Raw genomic sequence first — 25,921 nt, forward strand, 5'->3', positions numbered from 1 at the left:
GTCTGTCTGACTGTCTCTCCCCGTTTCCAGCTTCAGAAAAAGAAAAAATAATAATAATTTAAAAAATCATAACGTTAAAAATATAAACATTCTCATGTATTACAATCCATTCATTTCCTACTGCTCATGTTCATGGTTGCGGGTGGCTGGAGCCAATCACAGCTGTCCTCCGGGACAACACCAAATTTTTATTGGATAATGCATAACATACACGGGTTGTTGTATGGCTCTCACAGAATTACATTTTAAAATATGTGGCATTTATGGCTCTCTCAGCCAAAAGGGTTCCCGACCCCTATTATAACATAAAACCTCTAGCCAGTTTTCAACTAACAATTAATGGATAATTACTATATGTCAAAATCTAGCTGCTTATTCTTTCATACATTCATTTAACAAATATTTACTGAGAACCTTCTACATGGGAAGCACTAGCCTCAGTGTTCAAGTTCAGGCATGAGTATAACGTAGTCTCTCCCTTCTCATAATGTATAGTCTAGTAGGAAGACATGAAATTAGAAATTATATCAGGCTTATGGTGCTCTTACACATTTCATTATCTCACTTAATCTGTACAGCCCTGGAAGAAGTTAATTTACAGGTAAATAAACTGAGGCTCAGAATGGTCACACAGCAAGTAAATGGTAGAATCAGATTTTAAACCCAGAGCCTCTGTGTCTGATAATTTTCCATTACAACTGTTGTCCTTCCTCCAATGACTCCAGTGGTATTCCATACTCTGAGTGGGTCGGTCAAGGCCCTTCACCGTGTAAGAGTCAACAGTTCACATCCATCTCCAGGCACAACTACACATCCCTCATTACAGCTGCACAAAATTCACATTCTCAGCAGCCACCCTGCCCTTTTGTGGTTTTGTTCTTGCCTGCCAATATCCTCCTTCTATGGCCTCCTGACTTCCTGACACATATTGGCCAATAGGGACCACACCTCCCACCCCTTCCCATGCCTCTCAAAAGCAACCTTTCCCACATGTCCTCTCTGGGTTGCACCTTTTTTTTTATAAATAAATTTTTATTTTAATGGGGTGACATCAATAAATCAGGGTACATATATTCAAAGAAAACATTTCCAAGTTATCTTGTCATTTAGTTCTGTTGCATACCCATCACCCAAAGAGAGATCGTCCTCCGTCACCCTCTATCCAGTTTTCTTTGTACCCCTCCCCACACCCCCCGTAACCACCACACTCCTGTCCATGTCTCTTACTCTCGTTTTTATGTCCCACCAATGTATGGAATCCTGAAGTTCTTGTTTTTTTCTGATTCACTTATTTCACTCCGCATAATGTTATCAAGATTCCATCATTCTGCTGTAAGTGATCTGATGTCATCATTTCTTCTAGCTGAATAGTATACCATGGTGTATATGTGCCCCATCTTCTTTATCCAGTCTTCTATTTTTTTTTTTACAGTGATTAAAAGCCTTTAAGCAAACTCTTGGCCAATACAGCAAGAATCCATAAAAGAGTAGTGTCCTTAACATGTTCACCAAGTCCAAGTTGGCCCCATCACCATGCCAAATCCCTGAAAAATGCAACCCAACCACAGTTCAGTCTGTTAGGAGCTGTCACAGGGAGCAGGAGTCCAGGAAAAGTCCACATCCAGGAAAAGTTCACATGGCACTGGAGTTGTCACCATTCTATACTTTGCAGCTCATGTCCAAGTCCCAATGACCGCTGCTTCTAGCTGGTAATGATTCAGATAGACTGGAAAAGCCATTTGCAGCATGCGTGGATATGGAGCTTCTGTTCTCCTCTGCCTGGAGAGATGAGACCAGGTTGCTTTTCCCTGGAGCTCTGCGATTCCCGCCACGCGAGTCTCTCCCTGCTGCCGTTCACTCCGGGGAGCTGGGCAGCCCTCTCCACGTTTCCGCTTTTCCTACCAGTCTCGGTGTGGCTTCTTCAGTGTTCTTTGGTTGAAGAGTCTTCTTAGCTTAGTCCAAAGTTGGTTTTTCCAGATGCTAGTTCTTAAAATTAGTTTGTAATCCACTTTGGTTCTGGGAAGTAGATGTTGGTATCTCTGGGTTGCATCTTAAGAATGCTCCACCCTGGGAGGAGTATTTGGCAGTGTGAAACTGCACAGCAGAGAGCTCAGTTTCTCCCCAGATGACTTCCTGTTATAGCGGTAAGTGGCTGCACACCATTTAGGTTAACTCACAGAAGATTCACTTTCTTGGGGGTTCCAGACAGAGGTGGATTTAATGACAGGTGCACCAGGCGCATGCCCTGGACCCCAACTTTTGAAGGGCCCCACGAAACCCCAACTTTACACTTTTTCCTAATGACGAGGAGCCCAATATTTTCTTCTGTGCCCGGGGCCTCAACCGACCTTAATCAGCCTCTGGTTCCAGCCCACACTGCACCTCTCTTGCTTGGCTACCAGCCTAGCAGCTTCAACAGGGCCCTGACATGTAAAGACAGTGAGGCAGTTACATCAGCCACATGGAGAGGCAGAGGCCCTGAGGAGCTCATGCTGGGTCCGAGTCAGGCCCAAAGAGTTTGCCTTCTAATTGTTCTCCTTTAGTAAGACCAGAGAAGCACAAAAGCTATGTTTGACCAACAACCACTCCCTAAGTCCCCTTTCCAGGCAAGGCCAGTCCTCCGATGGCCAGGGCAGTGTGGTCACCAGTGTGAGATGTGAACAGGTCTCTCACTGCTACTCATAGAAACAGGGCTGTGCTGTCTCCTCAGAGCCTCAGGCTGACCTGGCCCAGCCAGAGGTCAGCTCAGGCAGCCCACTGCTTCCAGGATAGAAGCAGGGGGTGGGGCTGTGAGGAGCACCGAGAAATGTCTCCAGGGCTTAAGGCTTAAGAATTTCTGGAGAAGTAAGTACTAGAGCTTTGTCCCTCCTCAGAAGCAGGGCCTCAGAAGCTTTCTGGTTGGGAAACCAGTGAGCTCCCATGGGTTGGCATGAGCTGCTCAGATAGGCTTGGGGGCAGCTCCTGTCAGAGGTAGCTGTCTACTGGAGTCGAATCCCTGACAGCTCTGGCCAGCACATCTGGCTTCTAGAGCAGGGGTCGGGAACCTTTTTGGCTGAGAGAGCCATGAATGCCACATATTTTAAAATGTAATTCCATGAGAGCCATACAATACGTTTAACACTAAATACAAGTGAATGTGTGCATTTTATGTAAGACCAACACTTTTAAAGTACAATAAGTCTCTGAATTCTTTTTAATAACGTTGTTATGCTGTTGCTAACTAATGATGAATAAAGTACTTCTTACCATTAATGCGACTTCTGGTGCTGCATGGTTTTGCTGATGGCTTTGTAGTCTGGTTGATACGTGGTGAGTTTAAGCTTCATGCAGGCGTTGAGACTTCCATCCATTAAACATGATTGTATGTTGGTCTTAACGTTCTTTAGATGTGAGAGAGACTGCTCACATGCATACGTAGAGCCAAACATTGTCAGTACAGCAATACTCACATGCTGCAGTGTGTGATATGTGACAGGAAGCATGTTCCAAGTTTTGACAGTCAGCTGGTCCACGGGTTGAAGTTTTTCATTTCTCCCCCCTTGTGTTTGCTCGTCAACTCTGCTTGCTGTTGTGCAAGTCTTTCCAAATCTTCATTCAGTGACTTGAACTTATTCACCCACATGTCTGAGGCCTTCAGGTCAGCAGCTTGTAGCTCAAAATCTCTGACGGAGACACCGGGGATGTAACTCAGATTGGTGCTGTCCACTGCACACTCGTGTGGATGGGTGATAAATTTAAAAAGACGACTGTGCTCATGAAATTCTCCAAAGTGTGCTTTGAATGACTGCAGGGAATTAGATGTGAATCCTGCTAGCTACTGGAGATCAAGATGTTGAGCAGGGTCACTTGCTGTGCATACATCTTTAAACTCTCCCAGTTTTTCAAAGTGTAATAAATGACCTGTTTCAATGTCGACAATGAAGAGTTCCAGTTTGTTTTCAAATGCAAATACTGCTTGTTGAAGGGATAAGACTGTATTTCCAACGTCTTGCATTTTCACATTGAGCTGGGTCAGATGTTCAGTCATGTCTACAAGATGGTAGGAATTCAGGAGCCACTCACTGTTAGCTAACTTAGGATGCTTAATGTTTTCCATTTCAAGAAAAGTCCGAATTTTGCTCAGACAAGCCGTGAAACGACTGAGCACCTTCCCTCTTGACAACCAACACACTGCTGTGCAGAAGCAGACCAGGATAATTATTCCTAACTTCATCCAGCAGTGTTTTAAACTGGCGATCATTTAAAGCTCACGCAACAAAAAAGTTGACCACCCAAATGACCAGCAACATCACCTCACCAAGTTGCTCACCACACATCTGAGCACAAAGCACCTCCTGATGTAGGATGCAGTGTAAACTTAGGATGGATCTCTTTTCATGTTCACAAAGAAGTGCTACAAATCCTCTGTTTTTCCCCACCATGTATGGAGCACCATCAGTACACACCGAAATAAGTTTATCCATCAGTAGATTTTTTTCTTTAGCGAACTCAGTGAAAGACTTGAATAAATCCTCTCCTCTTGTTGTCTCTTTCATAGGCAACACAGCAAGACTTTCCTCATGTAGTGTGTCACTGACAGCATACCTTGCAATCACACTGAACTGGGATAAATGGCTTACATCTGTTGACTCGTCCAAAGTGAAAGAAAAGAATGGTGCTGCATTTATGTCCTTCACTTGTGTTGCCTCAATCTGATTTGCCATCATGATGGTACGATCGTGAACAGTTCTTGCTGACAGAGGCATGTCTTTTATTCATTTGATTATCTTATCTTTATCCGAAAAGTCGTCAAAAAGTTCACTGGCAACATAACCATGAATATTTTGGCATACTCCCCATCTGTGAATGGCTTTTCATTTCTCACAATTGCTAAAGCACCAGCAAAGCTAGCCGAATTCTAGTCACCTTGTTGGGTCCAAACACAGAATTGCTGCTGACTAGCTTGCACTCTGCACAGTAGCTCTTGACATGCTTTCTTCCTGCTGTCCCCTGCTGGATATTTTGATGCAAATGTAGTATGGTGTGTGTTGAAGTGCCGCTTTATATTTGACCGTTTCATCGATGCAATTTTATCATTGCATATTACACACACTGCAGAACCTGCTCTCTCCACAAAGGCAAATTCCTCTGTCCATACCTGCTGAAAAGTGCTATACTCCTCATCTTTTTTTCTTTTAGCCATCTTCCTCATCAAAAGGGTTTCTGCAATTAGCTAGCTGACTACTTGATTAAAAGGAGGGAAGTTTACTTCCTGACCTCACAATGACCCATGTACATTACACATTATCCAATAAAAATTTGGTGTTGTACCGGAGGACAGCTGTGATTGGCTCCAGCCACCCACAACCATGAACATGAGCGGTAGGAAATGAATGGATTATAATACATAAGAATGTTTTATATTTTTAACGTTATTATTTTTTTATTAAAGATTTGTCTGTGAGCCAGATGCAGCCATCGAGAGTCACATCTGGCTCACGAGCCATAGATTCCTGACCCCTGTTCTAGAGCATAGAGAGAAATCTGTGTAGTGGGGAGAGGCTGTCCCAGATGTAGCCAAAGTTGAGAGAGTGGCTGGGGACTGCCTCTTTCCTTTGGCACATGTGTGTGAGCTGGCACTAAGTGAGATAAAGTGGAATTATAAAATATATTCAATTAATCCAAAAGAAGACAAGAAAATGAAAAACGGAACAAAGAGCAGATAGGACAAATAGAAAACAAATAGTAAGATGATAGACTTAATCTACTTATATCAACAATCACATTAAATGTAAGTGATCTAAATAATCCAATTAAAGGGCAGAGATTATTCAACTGGATTTAAAAAAAATAAGATTCACCTATTTGTTGTCCACTAAAAATGAACTTTAAACACAAAGACAAAAATAGCCTAAAATTGAAAGGATGAATGAAGAAATACCATGCTAATGGTAATCAAAAGAAAGCTAGAATGGCTGTTAATATCAGACAAAGTAGATTTCAGAGCAAAGAATATTACCAGGGACAACAAAGTTATTTTGTAACGTAAAAGGGTCAATTAACAAGAGGAAACAATTATCCTGAATGTTTATGCACTGAATAATGGAGCTTTAAAATATAGGAAGATAGCCTGACCTGTGGTGGCGCAGTGGATAAGGCGTCAACCTGGAAATGCTGAGGTCGCCGGTTTGAAAACCCTGGGCTTGCCTGGTAAAGGCACATATGGGAGTTGATGCTTCCAGCTCCTCCCCCTTCTCTCTTTCTGTCTCTCTCTCCTCTCTCTCCCTCTCTGTCTCTCTCTCCTCTCTTAAAAAAGAAAAAAGAAAAAAATATAGGAAGATAGAACTGTAATGGAGAAACAGATAAATTCATAATTAAAGTTGGAGATTTCAGCATCTCTCAATAATTGATAAAACATGTAGAGCACATGGTATGCCTAAATGAATGGTAGCTACTATTGTTATCAACCACAATTCAGTTTAATAAACCTTTATGGAGCATTTCAGAAGGGACCCAGGGCCCAGAACCCCCTGAGACATGTGCAGGTATCTATCCAGAGCAGTTGCTAGGAAGAGGGAGGGGGTATGCCCTCTTGACAGATCCTGCCCCTGGCCTCTCCCTTTATTGCTCCCTGGCTCCCTCGTGTGGTAGTTCTGGGTTCAGCATGTGGCCACAGGGCTGAGGACTGGGGTAGGACTGGCCCCAGGTGCTTCTCCCTCAGAAAGGTTCTGGAAGTGCAGAGCCAAGGTAGGGGGGCAGTGGCGTGACTGTGGGAGGGAGCACAGGGCGAGGTGCCAGGAAACCCAGTTCCACAAGCCAGCTGAGTCACGGCTCAGCGCCTGCAGGGGCGGAGGGAGATGGTTCCAGAGGGGCCCTGCTGAGGAATGAGAGCAGTTTGATGGGGGAAGGAGCCATAGGCAGAAAAGCAGCAGCAACCTGTCAGGCCGAAACACCAGCAGCCCAAGCTGCTCCACCCTGGAGCTTTGGAAGACATCTGTCCCTTTTGTGAATGGGGACAGGGTCTTGGTCTTTTTATCAATAGAGTGGAGTAATAGAGATAATTGTTAAGTCTTGTAGTAAGAAGTGCCCACCCAAACCACAGGGTCATAGTTGTCCTGGGTTTTTTTATATTTGGTACAAGTAACCCATCTTTCGGGTACTTCGAAGAGTTGGAAGAGCCAGACCATGAAGGTCTTCCTGTGCTAATCCGGATTTAGATAGAATTTGAGGCAGCAGAAACCAGAGGAGGATGAGAAACGGCCCTGGCTGCCCACTGTTCCGTCTGCACGTGCTGTCTCATACAACCTTCTCACGGAGCCTCACGACCACCTGCCTGCTCTCCCATTTCTCAGAGGGGAAACCTGAGGCTCGGAGAAACTAGGAGGCTCGTCCTGGGTCACATACCAATTATGTCACCTACAAAGTCTGAATTAGAACCTAGTGCTTCTGTCACCCAGGCCCGGGTCGTTCTTTGGTTTAAGAAACTATTTATCACCCTTTAAAAATAGTATACTAGAAACACATGATGGTATCTGGTTGTTCAAACAGCACTGAAGCGAACAGCAGAAGGGGAAAGCGGCCACACTCTACCCCTTTCACTCCCACCCCTCCCAAGGTGAGATCTCTTTCAGTGGTTGTCTGGGCATCTTCTAGGCCTTCACTCTACATTCAGACACACACACACACACACACACACACACTACAGATGGGTTTGTCCTGTGTGTATTGTCGTAAGCGAACCACTTGTTCTCTCTTCTCACTATTCCCTATCAGTACGAACAATCCATCGGTCCTTTGGAAGAATACCTTGAGACTAGTGTGGATGGCTGGAACTTCCTCCCCAGCTGCCCTGGGGCTCTCTCCACTGCTCACGGCGCCCCTTAGGCACCAGCTTGACCCAGGGCACCCACTGTAGTCCCGGTACCGGTGACCAAAGAGAGCAGCCTCCGCAGGCAGCATTTCCCACTAGTGGTGCTGGGGGTTTCAGAACGGGGCCTGGCTTGGTAGATATGTGCAGAAGGAATGTAAGGCAGTCCTTAGACACATTTTTCTTTTAATTTTAGAGATTAATTATTAATTTAATGTGTCAGGCAAAAATCCTAAGTATCAAACAATGATTCAAGGCTTTTAAAAAAGTTCCTCTAACAAGTTTAAGATTAATAAAATAAATCTATTTAAAGAGAAATGCGAAGTAAATAACAGAGGGGAACACGGATATGGCCAGAATCCTAAGTGGAAAGCGCGGGAGTGAGGGGTGGGAACTGCTGTGGGAGGGGCTGGACTTCGCAGGGGGACCTGGGAGGCTGGTTCCTGAACGTGGCTCCCGGCATCTGGAGGCTCAGGGGGAGGGGCAGGGAAGCGGCCCGTCAGACAGAAGAGCCAATTCCTGGCTGTAGGGATTTGAGTGGAACAAAGAGTCCTCATGGTTTTTTCTTGTCAGCTCTGCATTCCACAAACCAAGAAAAATAGCACCAAAGGCCAGGGGGACAGAGCTACCAGGATCTCCCTGGGCTGCAGCAGGTTAAGATGCAAATGAACAGTCTGGGCAAGGGCTTCCTCCCTTGGGGTCGACTTTTCCAAAGGCAATGAATGGAAGGACTGGACCAAACCAGCAGAGGTCTTACTTCATCATGAGGGCACTGGGGACCCCTGCGGTGTTCTTCATCCCAGGGGTGACATGGTAAGAGCACCCTTAAGACCACCGAAGTATAATGGCCTCCAAATAAAAGAACTGTGGCTGGTGTGGCAATTTATAGTGATCTTTAGCCAGCCAATGGCACCCGTGTTCTCTGGGAAACAGGCTTAAACCGAAGAAGGGATCTGGGGTAGACTTGAAGGCGATTTGCTTGGTTAACAATCACAAGGAAAAGTCAGACATCACAGGCCTCCGGGATTTCCAGGGAGAGACTCTGAAACCACCGTTTCTGGTTGACAAAAGCACAGGAGGCTACCAGCCACCCTTCCTCAGTTTCCCTGCCTGAGAGAGAAACGCATACCCCACGAGGTCTTGTGAATCGAGCTGGGGGCTTAGAGCCCAGCTCTGCTCCATATACCTGCCCCTTCTTCCTCGCTCCTGCCTCCCTCAGGCATGGCAGAGAGAAGACAGAATTTTGGAGCGACCTTTAAAAGACTGAGGCCAAATTCTTTTTTTAGGTAAGAGGAGGAGAGATAGTGAGGCAGACTCCCACATGTGCCCCAGGGATCTACCCTGCATCCCATCTGGGGCTGATGCTTGGTACTGAGCTACTTTTAGCATCTGAGGCTGGCACGTTCAGACCAACCAAGCTATCCTCAGTGCTAGGGGCTGACGCACGAACCAATCGAGCCACTGGCTGTGGGAGGAGAAGAGGGAAAGAAGGGGAAAAGGGTGGGGGGGAGAAGCAGATGGTTGCTTCTCTTGCGTGCCCTGACTGGGAATCGAACCCAGACGTTCATACGCCAGGCTGATGCTCTAACCATTGAGCCATTGGCCAGGGCCTCAAAATTCTTATCTATAGGATGCTCTCAACAATGTTTGGAAAAATGTCTGTATAGGGAGGAAAAATAACAAATGTTAACTAACAGTGGGTCTCTTTGAATAGAGGAAAATTAGTGATTTTTTCCCCCCATTAAACAGCAGAAAGAAGAAATGCCACCAAGCTGAGACCCCCCCTAACAAATGGCACTTGTACATTAGGTTAGCTAACCCAGGTGACAATGTCAAGGTGAAAGAAAGTCCATCCTGGAATTTAACAGAAAATCAAGCCAAGGCGGAAATCAGCACAAACAAGCTTTTTAGAAAAGGCGAGTGAGCCTGGAGCAGGGCCCAGGCTTTATTGATAGAAGGCTCGGTCCTGCCCCCTGTGCTGAAGCATGCAGTCAGGCCTGTCCAAGGTAAACACAGCACCGCTGCCTGCTCCTCGCAGAGCGGGGGCAAACCCCACTCCAGGCTGCCTGGGGGCTGTTCCATGACCCACAGGGGACTCTTGGCTCCTTCTATATGCTCCTATATGGCTCCTCTACATGCCAGTGTGGTTCTGCTCTAGACACAGCTGTGATTTAGCTTGCCAGAGGATCCCCAACAGGGGAAAGGGTGGCACTCTGCTTCCAAATATTCAGACGTTAGAAGCACCGAGTCACTGCTGACATTCTGAGGATGAGACGATGTGTACGGCAAACCCCAGGCCCTGCTCTGGGGCCTTTTGCCCACTGCCCTTGGGAGTTGGCTAACCAGTTCCAGGGCAGGGTTTCTCAAACTTGGCACTGTCAACATTTCGAGACAGATGATTTTTTGCTGTGGGGCCGTCCTGTGCACTGTAGAATGGTTAGCAGCGTCCTTGGCCTCACCCACTAGATGCCAGTCACACTCCCCCAATTGTGACAACCAAAAACATCTCTAGAAACTGCCAAATGTCCCCTGGGGGGAGGGGGGAAATCATCCCCTTTCGAGACCTGCTGCTTCAGAAGAAGGAACAGAGGAGACTGAGAGAGGAGACCCGGGGAGTAGTGGGGGAGCAGGCCCCAGGCCGGAGGATGGGTAGAGCTGAGGGGAACAGAAAGCAGAGAGACTTGGAAGCTCCCAAACTGGGAAAATAAGAGTTTTTTAAGTAAGATTTTTAGGAAATACTGCTATGTGGTGTGCTATGTAACTTCCCTTTTCCATCTTCTAAGGAATACCTTCAGCAAAAATCTACACCATTCCCCAGGGCTGCGGGAGTCAGACGTGGGTCCCCTTCCTTTTCCTGCCTCCCCTGCCTAGTGGCTCTGCCTAGGGACAAGGCCCTCCCAGGAAGCAGGCTCACATTCAGGCCACACCATTAGCAGTTACTATCCCCAAGCTGTGGAGGATATATAGAATTTTAAATAAATATTTTAGAGCTGATTCAATATCACTTTTATAAAAAGATACATCATATTTGATTTCTAGTAGTGCCTTCCCAGTAAGAGAAAAGGGCATGGGCGTATAAATGAGAGTCAGGTAACACCCATGGACAAATCAGATGCTTGAACATTATTGATCGTGTGTTTCACGGTCAGATAAAAACATGTGGGTGGCTATTCTGGGAACTTGAGCCAAACCCCAAACTCCCAGGCTCTCTCAGATTCTCATCAGGAAAAAACCAGCTATCCAGAATCTGTGTTGTCTCTCACAGTACCTTGGGCTTTTCCCTCATAAACATGGGGTTTAAGCCCTGGCCGGTTTGCTCAGTGGTAGAGCGTCGGCCTGGCGTGCAAGAGTCCCGGGTTCGATTCCCGGCCAGGGCACACAGGAGAGGCGCCCATCTGCTTCTCTACCCCTCCCCCTCTCCTTCCTCTCTGTCTCTCTCTTCCCCTCCCACAGCGAGGCTCCATTGGAGCAAAGATGGCCCAGGCGCTGGGGATGGCTCTGTGGCCTCTGCCTCAGGCGCTAGAATGGCTCTGGACGCAACAGAGCGACACCCTGGAGGGGCAGGGCATCGTCCCCTGGTGGGCATGCCGGGTGCCGGGTGGATCCCGGTCAGGCGCATGCAGGAGTCTGTCTGACTGCCTCCCCATTTCCAGCTTCGGAAAAATGAAAACAAAAAAAAACAAACATGGGGTTTATTTGTTTAAAGCCTCGCTCCTCTACTCTATGCAAGTACTGGAGGGCAGGGGTCATATCTGTTTACTTTATCACCAAGTCCCTAGCATTTCTGGGCCTGCACATGATCAACATTCAAAACATACCTGTTATATGAATAAATGAATGGTGTCCTCCTTACTTCTTTGACCAGTAACCTTTGACTCATATATTAAGACTCAAATCAAGTGTCACTTCCTTTGGGAAGTCCTCTCTGATTTCTCCCAATAGAAACAATTGCGCTGTGGATTCAAAACACTTGATTCATACTTTTATGGCAACATGCATCAGTGTTATACTATTCGGTTGTATTCTGCCTCTCCTCCCAGAATGTAAGCTCTTTGAGGATAAAATTGTGATTATCATTTATTATCCCTACTCTCGCCAGTACTTGGCACATAGTAGATACTCAATAACTGCTTGTTTAATGAAAGAGTCAAAACAATGTTCTCTTGTCACCCTTCCAAATCCTAGACATCAAAGTTCAGACACATCCTGGTTCAAGTGCCTTGGCAAAGTCCAGAACCAAGAGTTGCTTTGGGTATCAAATTTCCTGGTCCCTTAACACAGGGAAAAAAATATTTACTTAGCCCCTCTGAAGTTGGTTGGTCCTGGCTGGCAGCCCCAACAGTCCCACTGTGTCAGGGCTATGAAGCCTCACAGGACCTTCGGGAGCCTTCTCTGGGACCCCCACAGTCTTCCCTCATACCCACATCTCCGGCTTAAAGCCCCAGGCCAAAGCAGGCTCTGCACAGGGGACCACAGACTTCTCTGTTCACCCTTCCATCCCCCTAGTCTCTTGAAAAGGGGTGTGTGACATTGTGATTTATAATAAGAAATATAGATTTGGTCTATGTCCCCATTTCAGGCACGGAGCTCCACAAACCCTTTGAATTTCCTGAGTGATGAGAGCAGCTGGGGTGTCGCTTACGTTAACGAGGCAGCTTTTGGACCCCAATCTAAAGATGAGGGGCTAGTTGCCATTAGAACCTACCACCAAGTGATTAGAGTGTTGGAAGTTTCAGCCCCAACCCCTGACCTCCAGGGAGGGGAGAGGGGCTGGAAGTTGAATCACTCACCGGTGGCCAATGATTCAATCAATCACCTCTATGTAATGAAGTCTCCACAAGGACCCCAGAGGACAGGAATCAGAGAGCTTGCATGTGGGTGAACACGTGGAGATTCTAGGAGAGTGACAGACCTGAAGAAGCTCTGTGCTCCTTCCCACCTATCCTGCCCTATACAACTTCCATCTGGCCTTTCCTGAGTCAGATCTTTTTATTGAATATAATAATCTGGTAAGTAACATATTTCTCTGTGTTCTGTGAGCCGCTCTAACAAATTAATTAAACCCAAAGCAAGAGCTGTGGTAGTGTCCAATCTATAGCTGGTGGGTCAGAGAAGCCCAGCTGACAATCTGGACTGGCCATTGGCACCTGGAGGGCGGGGGCGGGGGCAGCGCAGAGAATGAAGCTGAACTGTAAGACACCCAGCTGACCCCAGAGACTTGCTTTGGTGGTGTGGGGAAAAACACTCCACCTCAGAACTGGGTGCAGAATCAGACGTGTGCCTGTGAACCCCATCTAGCCAAAAGGGTACCCCAATATCCAGTACACATGGAATACTCATGATACCTCCTGCTCACCAGAACTCCCGGAAAGACAGTGGAGCTCCAGGCGACTGACTGCACAGGCTGTCCCCAGCCTGGTCCTCAATTTTTGCAGCCTACCTGGTCAAAGGTCGGAGCGAGGGTGCTCTCTGGAGAAGGTCTGTCCCGGAATGGGCCTTCCTGCCGACTGCAGTCCAACTGGATCAGATGGCGGCACTCTGGGTGGCAGGTAAACTTACAGTCTAAAGGGAAGAATACACAGGGGCATTAGGGGCCAGGCTGCCCAGGGAAAAACCTCCGGAGGCTGCATTTATCTCCTGGCGGGAAACACATGCAAGAGAGAAGTGGAGGGTGGGAGAACACCATGAGAACGAGGCCCTGCTCTCCGTGCTATTACAAATGGTGAACATTAGCAAGCCCTCGCCAAGCATTCCTCGGAGATGCTGCCAGCTCGGTTCCAGCTCACCGCAATAAAGTGAATATTGCAATAAAGCAAGTCACACACACTTTTTGGTTTCCTAGTGCATATAAAAGTTACATTTACACTATGCAATAATCTATTAAGTGTGTAATAGCATTACATCTAAAAAAAAACAGTGTATATACTTTAATTAAAAAGAATTCTATTGCTAAAAAATGCTACCATCATCTGAGCCTTCAATGAGCTGTAATCTTCTTGCTGATGGAGGCTCTTGCCGCCGCAAGGTTGACGGCTGCTGACTGATCAAGGTGGAGGTCGCTGAAGGTTGGGGTGGCGGTGGCTAGTTCTTAAAATAAGACAACAAGGAAGTTTGCCACATCGATTGACTCTTCTTCCACAAATGATCTGTCTGTAGCATGAGATGATGTTTGATAGCATTTTACCCACAGTGGAACTTCTTTCAAAATTGGAGTCAATCCTCTCACACCCTGCTGCTGCTTTACCAACGAAGTTTATGTCATATTCTGAATCCTTTTTTGCCCTTCCAACAATCTTCACAGCATCTTCACCAGGAATAGTTCCCCTCACTTTTTTTGCTCATCCAGAGGAAGCAACTCCTCATCCATTAAAGTTTGATCATGAGACTGCAGCAATTCAGTCACATCTTCAGGCTCTGCTTCTAACTCGAGTTCTCTTACTATTTCCACTATATCTGCAGTTACCTCCTCCACTGAAGCCTTGAGTCATCCAAGAGGGTTGGAATCAACTTCTTTCAGACCTCGGTTAATGTTGATATTTTGACCTCTTCCCATGAATCACAAATGTTTTTAGTAGCATCTAGAATGGTGAATCCTTTCCAGAAGGTTTTCAATTTACTTTGTCCAGATCCATCAGAGGACGCACTATCTATGAAGCTATAGCCTTATAAAATGTATTCCCTAAATAATAATTGAAAGTTAAAATTATTCCTTGGTCCATGGACTACAGGACAGATATTGTGTTAACAGGCATGAAAACAATATTAATCTTGTCGTTCATCTCCATCAGAGCTCTTGTGTGACAGGTACATTGTCAATGAGCAGCACATTTTGAAAGGAATCTTTTCTTCTGTGCAGTAGGTCTCAACAGTGGGCTTAAAATATTCACTAGAAAATCTTGTAAACAGATATGTTGTCATCCAGGCTTTGATGTTCCATTTACAGAGTACAGGCAGAGTAGGTTTAGCATAGTTTTAAAGGGCTCTAGGATTTTCAGAATGGTAAATGAGCATTGGTTTCAACTCAAAGTCCCCAGCTGCATTAGCCTCTAGAAAGAGAGTCAGCCTGTCCTTTGAAGCTTTGAAGCCAGCTCTTGACTCTTCCTTTCTAGCTGTGAAATTCACAGATGGCCTCTTCTTTCAATAGAAGGCTGTTTCATCTACACTGAAAATCTGTTGTTTGGTGTATTTAGCAATCATCTTGGCTAGAGCTTCGGGACTGCCTGCTGCAGCCTCTACGTCAGCACCTGCTGCCTCACCTTGCACTTGTATGATATGAAAATGGCATCTTTCCTTAAATCTTAGGAACCTACCTCTGCTGGTTTCAAACTTTTTTCTGCAGCTTCCTGGCCTCTCTCAGCCTTCATAGAATTGTAGAGATTCAGGGCCTCACTCCAGATTAGGCTTTGGCTTCTGGGAATGTTGTGGCTGGTTTGGTCTTCCATCCAGACCACTAAAACTTTCTGCATGTCAGCAAGACAGCTCTTTCGCTTTCTTATCATTCACGCGTTCACTGGGATAGCACTTTAACTTTCCTTCAAGAGCTCCTTTGCATTCACAACTTGGCTACCTGTTTGGCACAGAGGCCTAGCTTTTAGCTTATCCAGGCTTTCACCATGCCTTCCTCCTTGAGCTCATTCATTTCTACCTTTGGATTTCAAGTGAGAGATGTGTGACTCTTCCTTTTACTTGAACATTTAGCAGCCACTATAGGGTAATTAATTGGCCTAATTTCAATATTGCTTTATCTCAGGGAATAGGGAGGCCTGAGAAGGATAGAGATGGGGGAACAGATGGACACACACAACATATATTAAGTTTGCTGTCTTATATGGGCTCAGTTCATGGTGCCCACAAATAATTACAATAGTAACATCAGAGATCATTGATCACAGACCACCATGAAGAAGATAATAATGATGAAAAAGTTTGAACTATTGAGAAGATTACCAAAACATGACACAGAGACACGAAGTGGGCAGATGCTGTTGGGAAAATGCAGCCAGCAGACTTGCTCGAGGTAGGGATGCCGCAAACCTTTAATTTGTCAATAACTATAGCTGTGAAGGGCAGTAAAGCAAAGCATAATAGAACAGGGTATGCCTGTACACATCTGCAAACTGTTTTTACCTCCATTAGTTTGTGTGACCCTGTAATCATTATTATTGTCACTTTATAGACAGGAAATGAGGGCATAGGGACTTTAGTGACTTTCTCAAGGTCAGATCATCTGGTTTCAGACTGGTGTTCTTTCTACTAATTTACATTAATTTGGTCACCAGGGACCATGGATCCCTGGGGAAGGACTTAACTCTCCTGGGCCTCGTTTTGTCCATCTTTAAAATATAGGTCAGGGGTCCCCAAACTACGACCCACGGGTGGCATACGGCCCCCTGAGGCCATTTATCCAGCCCCTGCCGCACTTCCGGAAGGGACACCTCTTTCATTGGTGGTCAGTGAGAGGAGCATAGTTCCCATTGAAATACTGGTCAGTTTGTTGATTTAAATTTACTTGGTCTTTATTTTAAATATTGTATTTGTTCCCGTTTTGTTTTTTTACTTTAAAATAAGATATGTGCAGTGTGCATAGGGATTTGTTCATAGTTTTTTTTATAGTCTGGCCCTCCAATGGTCTGAGGGACAGTGAACTGGCCCCCTGTGTAAAAAGTTTGGGGACCCCTGATATAGGTCATAGCGGCCCTGCCTGGTGCAAAAGAATGTTCATAGTTAGAGGGGGGAACAGGTCTTCACACATTAAAAGTGCCTCCAAGGACAAAGGCATTTTTGGCAGCAGCAGGAAAAGCTGTCTCTGTCTCTGACCTGCCCCATCTAGAAATGCAGGGGTGGCTCCTCTAAGCCAGCTGAAAAGGCCTACAGACAACATCCCAATCAGGGGCTTCCGGGGTGAAAGCACAAGTCTCACAGACAATGTGCACTTCCACGGCAGCAGGCCTGAATGAGCCTTGGGGGTTGCAGCAGAGATGGAGAAACTGAGGCCCAGAGAGGCAAAGCAAGGTGCCCAATGACACAGAGCTCAGTGGCCACACAGCCAAGGCTGCTAGGAGCTTCCAGGTTCTTCAAGGGCTCTCTCTGGAGCCTCCTTGGCAGAAGGGAGGTGAAGTTGAAGGGGTAGGGGCATGGGCTGGAGTGGGCAGAGTTTGTGGCAAGGGACACAACAGCCTGGACTTGTTTGGCTAAGCTGGGCTCTAGAGGACTTTTGACTCCTAACGGCCCAGACTCCTGACACTTCCTTTATTGTAACAAACTCCAAAAAGTCCAGCACAGTTAGACTCTTTCTAAAGCTGTCACAACATGTTCTGTCCTAGGGTGGGATAAGTCTCTTTTCCTCCCCTCTTTGGGGGAGTTTCGAAATGAGACCCTCACTCTCCCCAGCGGCCCCGTGCCTTATATCCCAAAGATAAGCAGCTGGGCCACATTCCTTATACAGGTTTGCCACTCAAGTCTGCAGGGGAGCACCCTAACAAATGCAGAGTCCCCCAGAGATCCCAGAATCCTCCAACCTTGTGACTCAAACCCCTGAAGCTCCCGACCACAGCAGGGATGGCATTCAGAAGCTCTACTGTTTCTCTGTCCCATGCCTGAAGGCGAGGCCCACCGACATCCCCCGCTTCAAACCCTGCCTGTGTCTAGGCCTTCCTGACTCTTCCTGGAAGCTATCCTCTCACCTGGAGCTGGAGTGGATGAAGCCAGCTCTCTGGGGCATGCACCCTACATCTGCAAGTGCCCACATGCACTTCTGGGTCCCCTAGTGGGCGATCTCTGCTCGACACAAGGACAGCCTCATGCTTGGAGCAGCGAAGGGCACAGGGATGTGCAGGCCAGCTCTCCCCTGCCCGCAGTGCCCGGGGTCGCCAGGGCTTTGATAAGGCCAGAGGCCACACAGAGCAGCACTGTTCAGGCCTGGCTCTTGGGACACACCTGTGCAGCTCAGGCCACGCTCTAGGCATGAAGAATGTTCCGGGGATGCCAAGATGTGGAGACGAGGAGGAGGGACTGGAAGCTCTCCCAACTTTATAGTGAACAAGTGCGGCCACCAACCCACAATTGGGAGAGTGTTTTGGGAGAGGCGAAGGTCCTCCAGCTTCCTCTTTCAGCAGCTTGTACTGTGACGACGCAGGCACTCCAGGGCCATTGGGTGCTGCTGATTTTCTGCTTCCTCCTCCTCTCCTTCCATCCCTCTCCCTACTCTGTTTCTCTCTGTCACCCCCTCCCCCCTGAAAGCACTGCAACCTCAGGGTTTTTTTTTCCCCCTCAGGGTTTTTTTTTTAAAGGCCTTAATGCTGAGCTGTGCAGAGCTTGGAAACAGAAGATTCCATGAGGAGTGTTTGGAGATTTCAAAAAAGCACCTTTGAGCACCCACGACTTTGGTCCGTCAGACCGTGGAAAAATGGACTGCAGCAAACTGCTGAAGCACATCTCAACAGTTCCTGGTTCCTGGAAATGCCAAGCCTGGGGCTTTGAGGCTGAAGGAGGTAAAGTCAGAGCCACTGTGCCCCTCTCCAGACACCGCAGCAAGCCCCACAGGCCAGTAGCTGCAGGCCTGATGTGCTCTGAGTGGGGACACCCGGGAGAGTCCAATGGCAGGGCCATGTTCTATGGGGACCCAGTGGTTAAAGCCCTGACAGTCATCTCTCCTTCAAGACAGTGCCTCACAAGGCAACCCTGCCCTTGGCACCCATTGTGCCCCACAGCCGGCAGCTGGCGCTCAATCTGGGTGAGGAAAGACAGGGAAAGGGGGTGGCCCAGAGCCACACACAGCCAGGAAGGGCTCAGCGTCCCCTAGACAGCAGCAGCAGCATCTTCGGCAGCAGCTTCAATGTCTTGAGCATGAGCTTGCCCTGTGCTCACATGAGAGTGAAGAGGAGTAAGACAGGACACCAGGGGACTCAGGCTTACCGGGCGCACAGGACACACTTGTGCAAAGATGACTAGTGAGCGAGACAGCCCAAAGCAGGGACCGGATCTAGGAAGCCTGTTCAGGGAACACAGACGCCTGCCAGCCACAGCCGTCACTGAAGGCTTCATAGCACAGGAGGCTCTGGGGAGCTTAAGGAATGGATCAGACAGACTCCAGGTGACTCACGGTCTCTCGTGGCAGGGGCCATGAGGAGACAGGGAGCTGTGACATTGCAGAATAGATAGGATGAGGCTCTCCCCAACAAGAGGTAGCAAGGAATTAAGGAGTATCATTCCTAGGTTTTGTCTGTACTGTCTTAGGGAGAACTGGCATTTCTTTACCTTAGTATTGTCATCTGTAAAACAGAACTATTCCTTCCTCTCTCACCCTTCCCTCCAGCTATAGGCCCTGTCTCATTCCCAGGGACGTTTTGAAAAATAAATGTGCTTCCAGGTTTGGAAAGAGGGCCCTATGCAAATACAAGAGGCCAACTGTAAGAAGGAATGATGCAAATCACAAAAGGGCCCTTCTCCAGGGAAGGAGCCAGGAGCCAGGACAGGGAGGGCTCGTAGGGCCCACCCTTTGCTCCCAGACTCTGTCAGCTTCCCGGCTGCTATCACGAAGCATCATGAACAGGGTAGCTGAAACTGTAAATCACTGTCTCAGTTCTGGAGGCTAGAAGTCTGAAATCAACTTGTTGGCGCGATCACGCTCCCCTGAAACCTGTAGGGGAGACTCCTCCCACGCCTCTTCCCAGCTACTGATGGTGACTGCATCCAGTGACTGCAACGGTCCAGTCTCTGCCTCCCTCTTCGCACGGCCTGCTCCCTGTGTGCCTGTCTTCACATGGTCATCTTCTTATAAGGACAACAGTCATAATGGATTAGGGGACCATCTGCTTAACTAATTACATCTGCAACTGCCCTATTTAAACCAAATAAGGTCACATTCTCAGGTACTGGAGATTAGGATTTCAACATCTTTTGGGGTGGGGGCATAATTCAACCCACAACACAGACTCTGGGCCATATTGGAAACACTGTGCTCTTAGGCCCAAGCAGATGGGGTTTCCTGCAGAACCATCACTAGAGACCAAGAGCAGAGCAGACGGGCAGAGGAGCCCAGGGAGTACGGGGCTGAGGCCAGGACCACCTGCCCACCTCCACCAGCCCCGCGCCTGGCCTTCCCAGTCACTGACTGTCACCATCAAAGTGACCCTCTGGAACAAGGGGGCAGGCCCAGAGGCATGCAACCTATGCCCAGAGATGGCATCCCTCTTCCACTTCAGCCCAGAGCAGATGAACCCAACAGTCAGAACTACCTGTGCAAGGAGATTGTTTTTCCAAAATGCAGAAATGACAAACCTCTCCTTAATCCCAGGACTGCCAAAGTCAGTTCCTGCTCCACCCTAGTAGCCACATCACACACACACACACACACACACACGCGCGCGCGTGCGCACGCACACACGCATACACGCACACCCACTCACACACGCACACATTCACAAGCACACAATCTGCTGTATAACCTGAGAGGCGAATTTTCTAAACCAGACTGATTGGCAAGATCCCGAGACAGCATAGAGCTTCCCCTTGGTTCTCCCCCCTCCGGCTGGAGCCAAGGCGGGTGAGGGCGGGGGCAGGCAGCCACGAGGCAGAGCCTGGTTAACAGTGCGCTCAGGCCTCCCTGGTGATGGTCACTCCCAGTCAGTGAAGACCAACTTCTCACCCTGTATGGCCAAAGCCACTTCTGAGGCCCGAGGGGAAGCATGACAGCCTCTGAATCCGGAGCCTCGCACCCATTCGCTGGGCATCCCAGGCCTTCTTGAAGAAGGTCCACCTCGGAAAAGACCTCACACCCGTGTTCCTCCTTCCAGGACCTGGACGCACAGTGGTAAAACGGAAAGAGAACAAACCTTGAGGCAGGCCTGGCCTCCAGTCACTGTTCAACCAACACCCCAGCTTGGGTAAGTTATTGAACTCCCCTGATCACTCACTTATAAAGTGAGGACAATAGCAGTTCACAGGGCAGCCATGAGAATGAAAAGCGGTTCTTCATGTTGGCCACACACAGAAGGTCTGGAGCAGGGAGGCCCCAGGTAGAGTTCCAGCCGCCCCTCCCACCACTGCTCAGCTATGGGGGTTCCTTCCCACCCCCACCGAGCTCCAGGTGGGTAATCCATGCTCTCACCAACCTCCCCCCAGCTAATCATTTCCAACAAAGCATACAAATAGCTCTTAGGGTTTTTTAAAAATATTTTTTCCTTTAAGTTTTAAAATAATTTTGTTCTGTGGCACTACAGAGCAATCTGAACAAACAAACAAAAAAACAAAAACAATGCACATTGGAAAATGACAACATTACAAAAGTTTTCCTTAAAGGAGTGAAGGTTGTCCTGGTCCTCCTGAGCAAGCCAGTGGGGGACAGTCTTCAGTCTCGGGGTCCCAGCCTTGGCTCCCTTCTCACACATTCCTTTGAGAATCTTTTCTTTCTTTCTTTCTCTTTCTTTCTTCTTTCTTTTTCTTTCTTCCCTTCCTTCCTTCCTTCCTTCCTTCCTTCCTTCCTTCCTTCCTCCCTCCCTCCCTCCCTCCCTTCCTTCCTTCCTTCCTTCCTTCTTTAGTGAGAGAGACAGATAGACAAGAAAGGGGAGAAATGAGAAGCAACTTGTAGTTGCAGCACTTCAGTTGTTCACTGATTGCTTCCCATGACAGTGCCCCATTCTTGAGCTGGGGCCACTCTTCTGAGCGATGTTTGCTCAGAGACTGCCCAGGGCCCGGTCCATCACTTTCTGCCTGTCTGTCCCAGGCCTGCCCCAACCCCCACAGTCTCAGGCCACCATTACCCTGTAGCTCAACCCTGCCTGCTCCCTCAGCCGGGAATACCCGCCTCCATGTAGCTCCAAGATTTCCCCTCCGACCTGAGATCCTCGAGTTCCCCTTGCAACCACCCTGTCAAGTCCCCATGGCCGCAGTTCCTGAAGCCCACACATTCCCACCCTGCACTCTGGGCCCCGCTCGCAGTTGGAGAGGTGCAGTCACCAGGAAGCATTCAGGGGTTCACAAGAATTGGTTTTAGTGAACTGAGGAAGGAATTGGGCTCTGCCTGTTGCAGAAGTGGACAGACCAGAGTGTGAGTGCTGATCTGACCCCCTAGGCTAATGCCCTAACTCCTGTGTGCCTCAGTTTCCTCGCTGTTAAAATGAGATAGTAACGGGACCTGCCTCACAGGGTTGCTAAGAGAATTAAATGAGGTAATTATGTAAACAATAACAACACCTGATGCAAATGGAGAATTTGATAAACATTAGTGATTCTTATTACCTGGCTAAAATCCAAGGTGAATCTTACCTGTGGCCCCAGTATCAGACATCGTCACATTGGTGCCCCCTGACCTTCCTCCAGATGGCCCGGAGACCTGACAAAAGGTCCTGATGCTTCCTCAGACCCTCACTGACACCCCTCCCCAGTCTGGGCCAGGGTGGCCCAGGACTCAGCTCCCCGCAGAGGTGGGGAGCCAGGTGTGCGTGGAGCCTGGTGAGGAGTAGCTCCCCCCACCTGGGAGAGGCACCTCTGCCCTCCCGGACTTCTCTCCTCCCTGCCTTCCTGCCAAACGCTCTCCAACATCTGAACTTCTAAAATCTTGTTTTAATTTCAGAAGAGAAAATTCTTAACCACGGTTGATAACTTCTAGTATTAAAGAGGTTGTGGGTAAATAAGAGGATTCCTGCCTTATGGGTGGGACCAATTTCCTGCAGAATTTATCCTGAGTGTGCATTTATTTGTATCTAAATATATCTTCATTAAAATGTGCATCGCACAGTTGTTTATGACAACAATAAGCTAGAAATACCCCCTATCCATTTGTAGGAGACTCGTTACAGTTATATATTTAAAATAAAATACCATTAAGCCATTATATAAGATAATGTAGATTAATATTGGTCAACTTAGAAAGATGTCCACAAGCATATTATTAAAGAAAAAAATGTATTTTATGGTCCTGATTATATAAAAATGTATACATACCCATGTCTATGTTAAGCACAGAGATATCTGAAAGAAAGGTGACGTGTTTGCTCTGGGTAATGGGATTTCAAGTGCTTTTCCTCTCTTTACAATTTCTAAATTTTATGATGAACATGTATTCTTTTCTTTTCTTTTTAAATATTTTATTTATTGATTTGAAGAGAGAGGAGAGAGAGACGGGGGAGAGAAGTGGGAAGCATCAATTTGTAGTAGTTGCTTCTTGTATGTGCCTTGACCAGGCATGCCCGAGGTTTTGAACCAGCAACCTCAGCACTCCAGGTCAATGCTTTATCCATTGTGCCACCACAGGTCAGGCATATATATTCTTTACTAATGGGGAAAATACCACAAAAGAAAGGAACAAGGACGAAATCATGTACCCCCATTGCAATGACCATGGGTACCATTATTCACTACCTACAATGTGCCAGACACCCTATATGATCTTACAAAATCATTATTATGCCTGTATGATACATATTTCTATCCCTATTTTTTAAAAATAGACTTTACATTTTAGAGCAGTTTTAGGTTCACAGTAAAATTAAGAACAGTATACAGATAGTTCCCATGCGCCCCCTACCCCCCACCCCACACACAACAGCCTCTCCCATTATCAGCATCCCCACCACGTGGTACATGTTACAATTGATAAATCTACATTGACACATTATGATCCAAAGCCCACAATTTAGATGAGGGTCCACTCTTGGTGTTGCACATTCTATGAGTCTGGACAAATGTAGAATGACATGTATCCACCATTATAATATACACAGTAGTTTTGCAGTCCTAAATATCTTGGTACTCCCTCTCCCAGTCCCTGGCAACCACTGATCTTTTCACTGTCTCCATAGTTTTACCTTTTATAGAATGTCAGATTGTTAAAACCATACACTACGTAGCCTTTTCAGTGGCTTTAAGATTCCTCCATGTCTTTTCATGGCTTAATAGTTCCTCAGAGCTGTCACCTCCACTTGGTCCTGCTTCAGGCCAGGTATGGGTTTCAATAGGCATGGGGGGTAGGGTGGACCAAGGCCAGAAAAGAGCATGAGCTGAGGGATTTGGGTAAGGAATCTGCTTCTTCCTCTGCCCTAGCAGGTAAAGGCAAGAGCGCCACTCCCGAGAGACCGCAGCCTCATCCTGGAGAGCCAGTTCACAGTTCCCGCCCCAGCCCAGCCAAGCCACTGAGCTGGGAGCTTCCTAAACCACCGCAGGGGCAGGGTCTCACACCCTGCAGTGGTTCTCCAAACGTGCCCTTGGTCTCTGGGACTCCACATCTGAGAGACTGAACTACTTGAGCAGCAGCCAGAGGTTCCCGATGCTAAGCTTCCAGGCAGCTTCACCAGAGACCAGCTGTTCAGCCAAGGACAGGCTCCACTGGGCATATGCTTCCAGCCTTCTCTGCTCAGGGAGGCTCACCCCCTGCACCCCTGCGCCCCAGGACACCACAACGGAGCCAACCACCTCATGTGGAGAGATGGGGATGGCAGGAGAATGGATGTCAGCTACCAGGCTCCCAGGGGCACCACAGAGGTCCTAGAGCACTGGCTCTCAAACTTTTTGAAGTCGGGTGCATTTTAAATCCTACAAATAATTGTAGGCACACTATATGCAAATTTCTGAGAAATATGTTATAATAATTAAGTCAAATATTAAAGAAAAAAATAGAAAGTCCAAGCATGCTTTTATGATAATTAAACAAAATAAATATGACAAAATTAAATTTATTCTGACATTAAAAAACATTTTTGTTACATTTTTTTAGTTATGCTTTTTAGAATTTGTAAAAAAGAGGGTTAAAAATAAAAAATAGCAAAAATGTTATCTTTTTATATATATAGATACATTCTTAGTAAGATTTAGTAAATTCAGCAGGTCCCAGTACGAATGTGTTAAATTTTTTCATTTTTGTGTTTATGAGAAACATGAGCCTGATGTGTCCTAGTGATTTCTTCAATGTTTGGGCATATATTGGAAAGGCAAACTCTCATTTCCTTGTCAATACATTGAAGAATTCCTCTCTTTTTACTCTTAATTGTGTTGAGTGCAGAAAACCCCACCCATACAGATCATCTTAACGTTACACCAAACAAAGGATAGAAGAAACTTGCCTCCAGTCTTTCTAGGGAACATGGGGGGTAGTGTAAACAATCCAGCACCTCAGCTTAACAGCCTTTTGCAACCTAATCAGGCAAGTGAGGTGGGGGGTTGGGCAGACTATCAGCTTATAGCCAATTCCCCACACCTCCGTCCCCCAAAAATCTAAACTCCAAAAACCCTGTTGGTTTTTTGGTCCCCAACAGGCACATATTTCTCTGAAATACTATAGGGCGCACCTGGAAATTGTCAAGGGCGCACCAGTGTGCCCTGACGCACACGTTAAGAACCACTGTCCTAGATAAAGTATGCAAGGCATACAACTCTTCTTTTTCTTTTTCTTTTTTTTGAGAGACAGGAAGGGAGAAAAATGAGAAGCATTAACTTGTAGTTGTATCACTTTAACTGTTCACTGATTGCTTCTCATATGTACCTTAACCAAGGGCTCCAGCAGAGGCAGTGACCCCTTGCTCAAGCCAGCGACCTTGGGCTCAAGGGAGTGACCTTGGGCTTCAAGCCAGCGACCATGGGATCATGTCTCTGATCTCACACTCAAGCCAGCCACTCTACACTCAAGCTGGATGAGCCCATACTCAAGCTGGGGACCTCAGGGTTTCGAACCTAGGATCTCAGCATCCCAGATCGATGCTCTATCCATTGCATCAGCACCTGTCAGGCAAGGCATGCAGCTTTTTTTTTTTTTTTTTTTTTTTATTTATTTATTTTTTTTCTGAAGCTGGAAACAGGGAGAGACAGTCAGACAGACTCCCGCATGCGCCCGACCGGGATCTACCCGGCACGCCCACCATGGGGCGACGCTCTGCCCACCAGGGGGCGATGCTCTGCCCATCCTGGGCGTCGCCATATTGCGACCAGAGCCACTCTAGCGCCTGAGGCAGAGGCCACAGAGCCATCCCCAGCGCCCGGGCCATCTTTGCTCCAATGGAGCCTTAGCTGCGGGAGGGGAAGAGAGAGACAGAGAGGAAAGCGTGGCGGAGGGGTGGAGAAGCAAATGGGCGCTTCTCCTGTGTG

General features: G+C 47.3%; 1 protein-coding gene across 1 annotated transcript in view; it reads right to left on the reverse strand.

The window, feature by feature from the left end:
* Positions 1 to 25,921, reverse strand: part of RASSF5 (Ras association domain family member 5) — a 79,375-nt gene that overhangs the window by 35,201 nt on the left and 18,253 nt on the right. Inside the window, exon 2 of the mRNA XM_066261512.1 lies at positions 13,287 to 13,408. Coding sequence (XP_066117609.1) covers positions 13,287 to 13,408 — 122 coding nt within the window. The remainder of the gene's footprint in view (positions 1 to 13,286; positions 13,409 to 25,921) is intronic.

Source organism: Saccopteryx bilineata, chromosome 2 (assembly GCF_036850765.1).
Source record: "Saccopteryx bilineata isolate mSacBil1 chromosome 2, mSacBil1_pri_phased_curated, whole genome shotgun sequence".
Lineage (NCBI taxonomy): Eukaryota > Metazoa > Chordata > Mammalia > Chiroptera > Emballonuridae > Saccopteryx > Saccopteryx bilineata.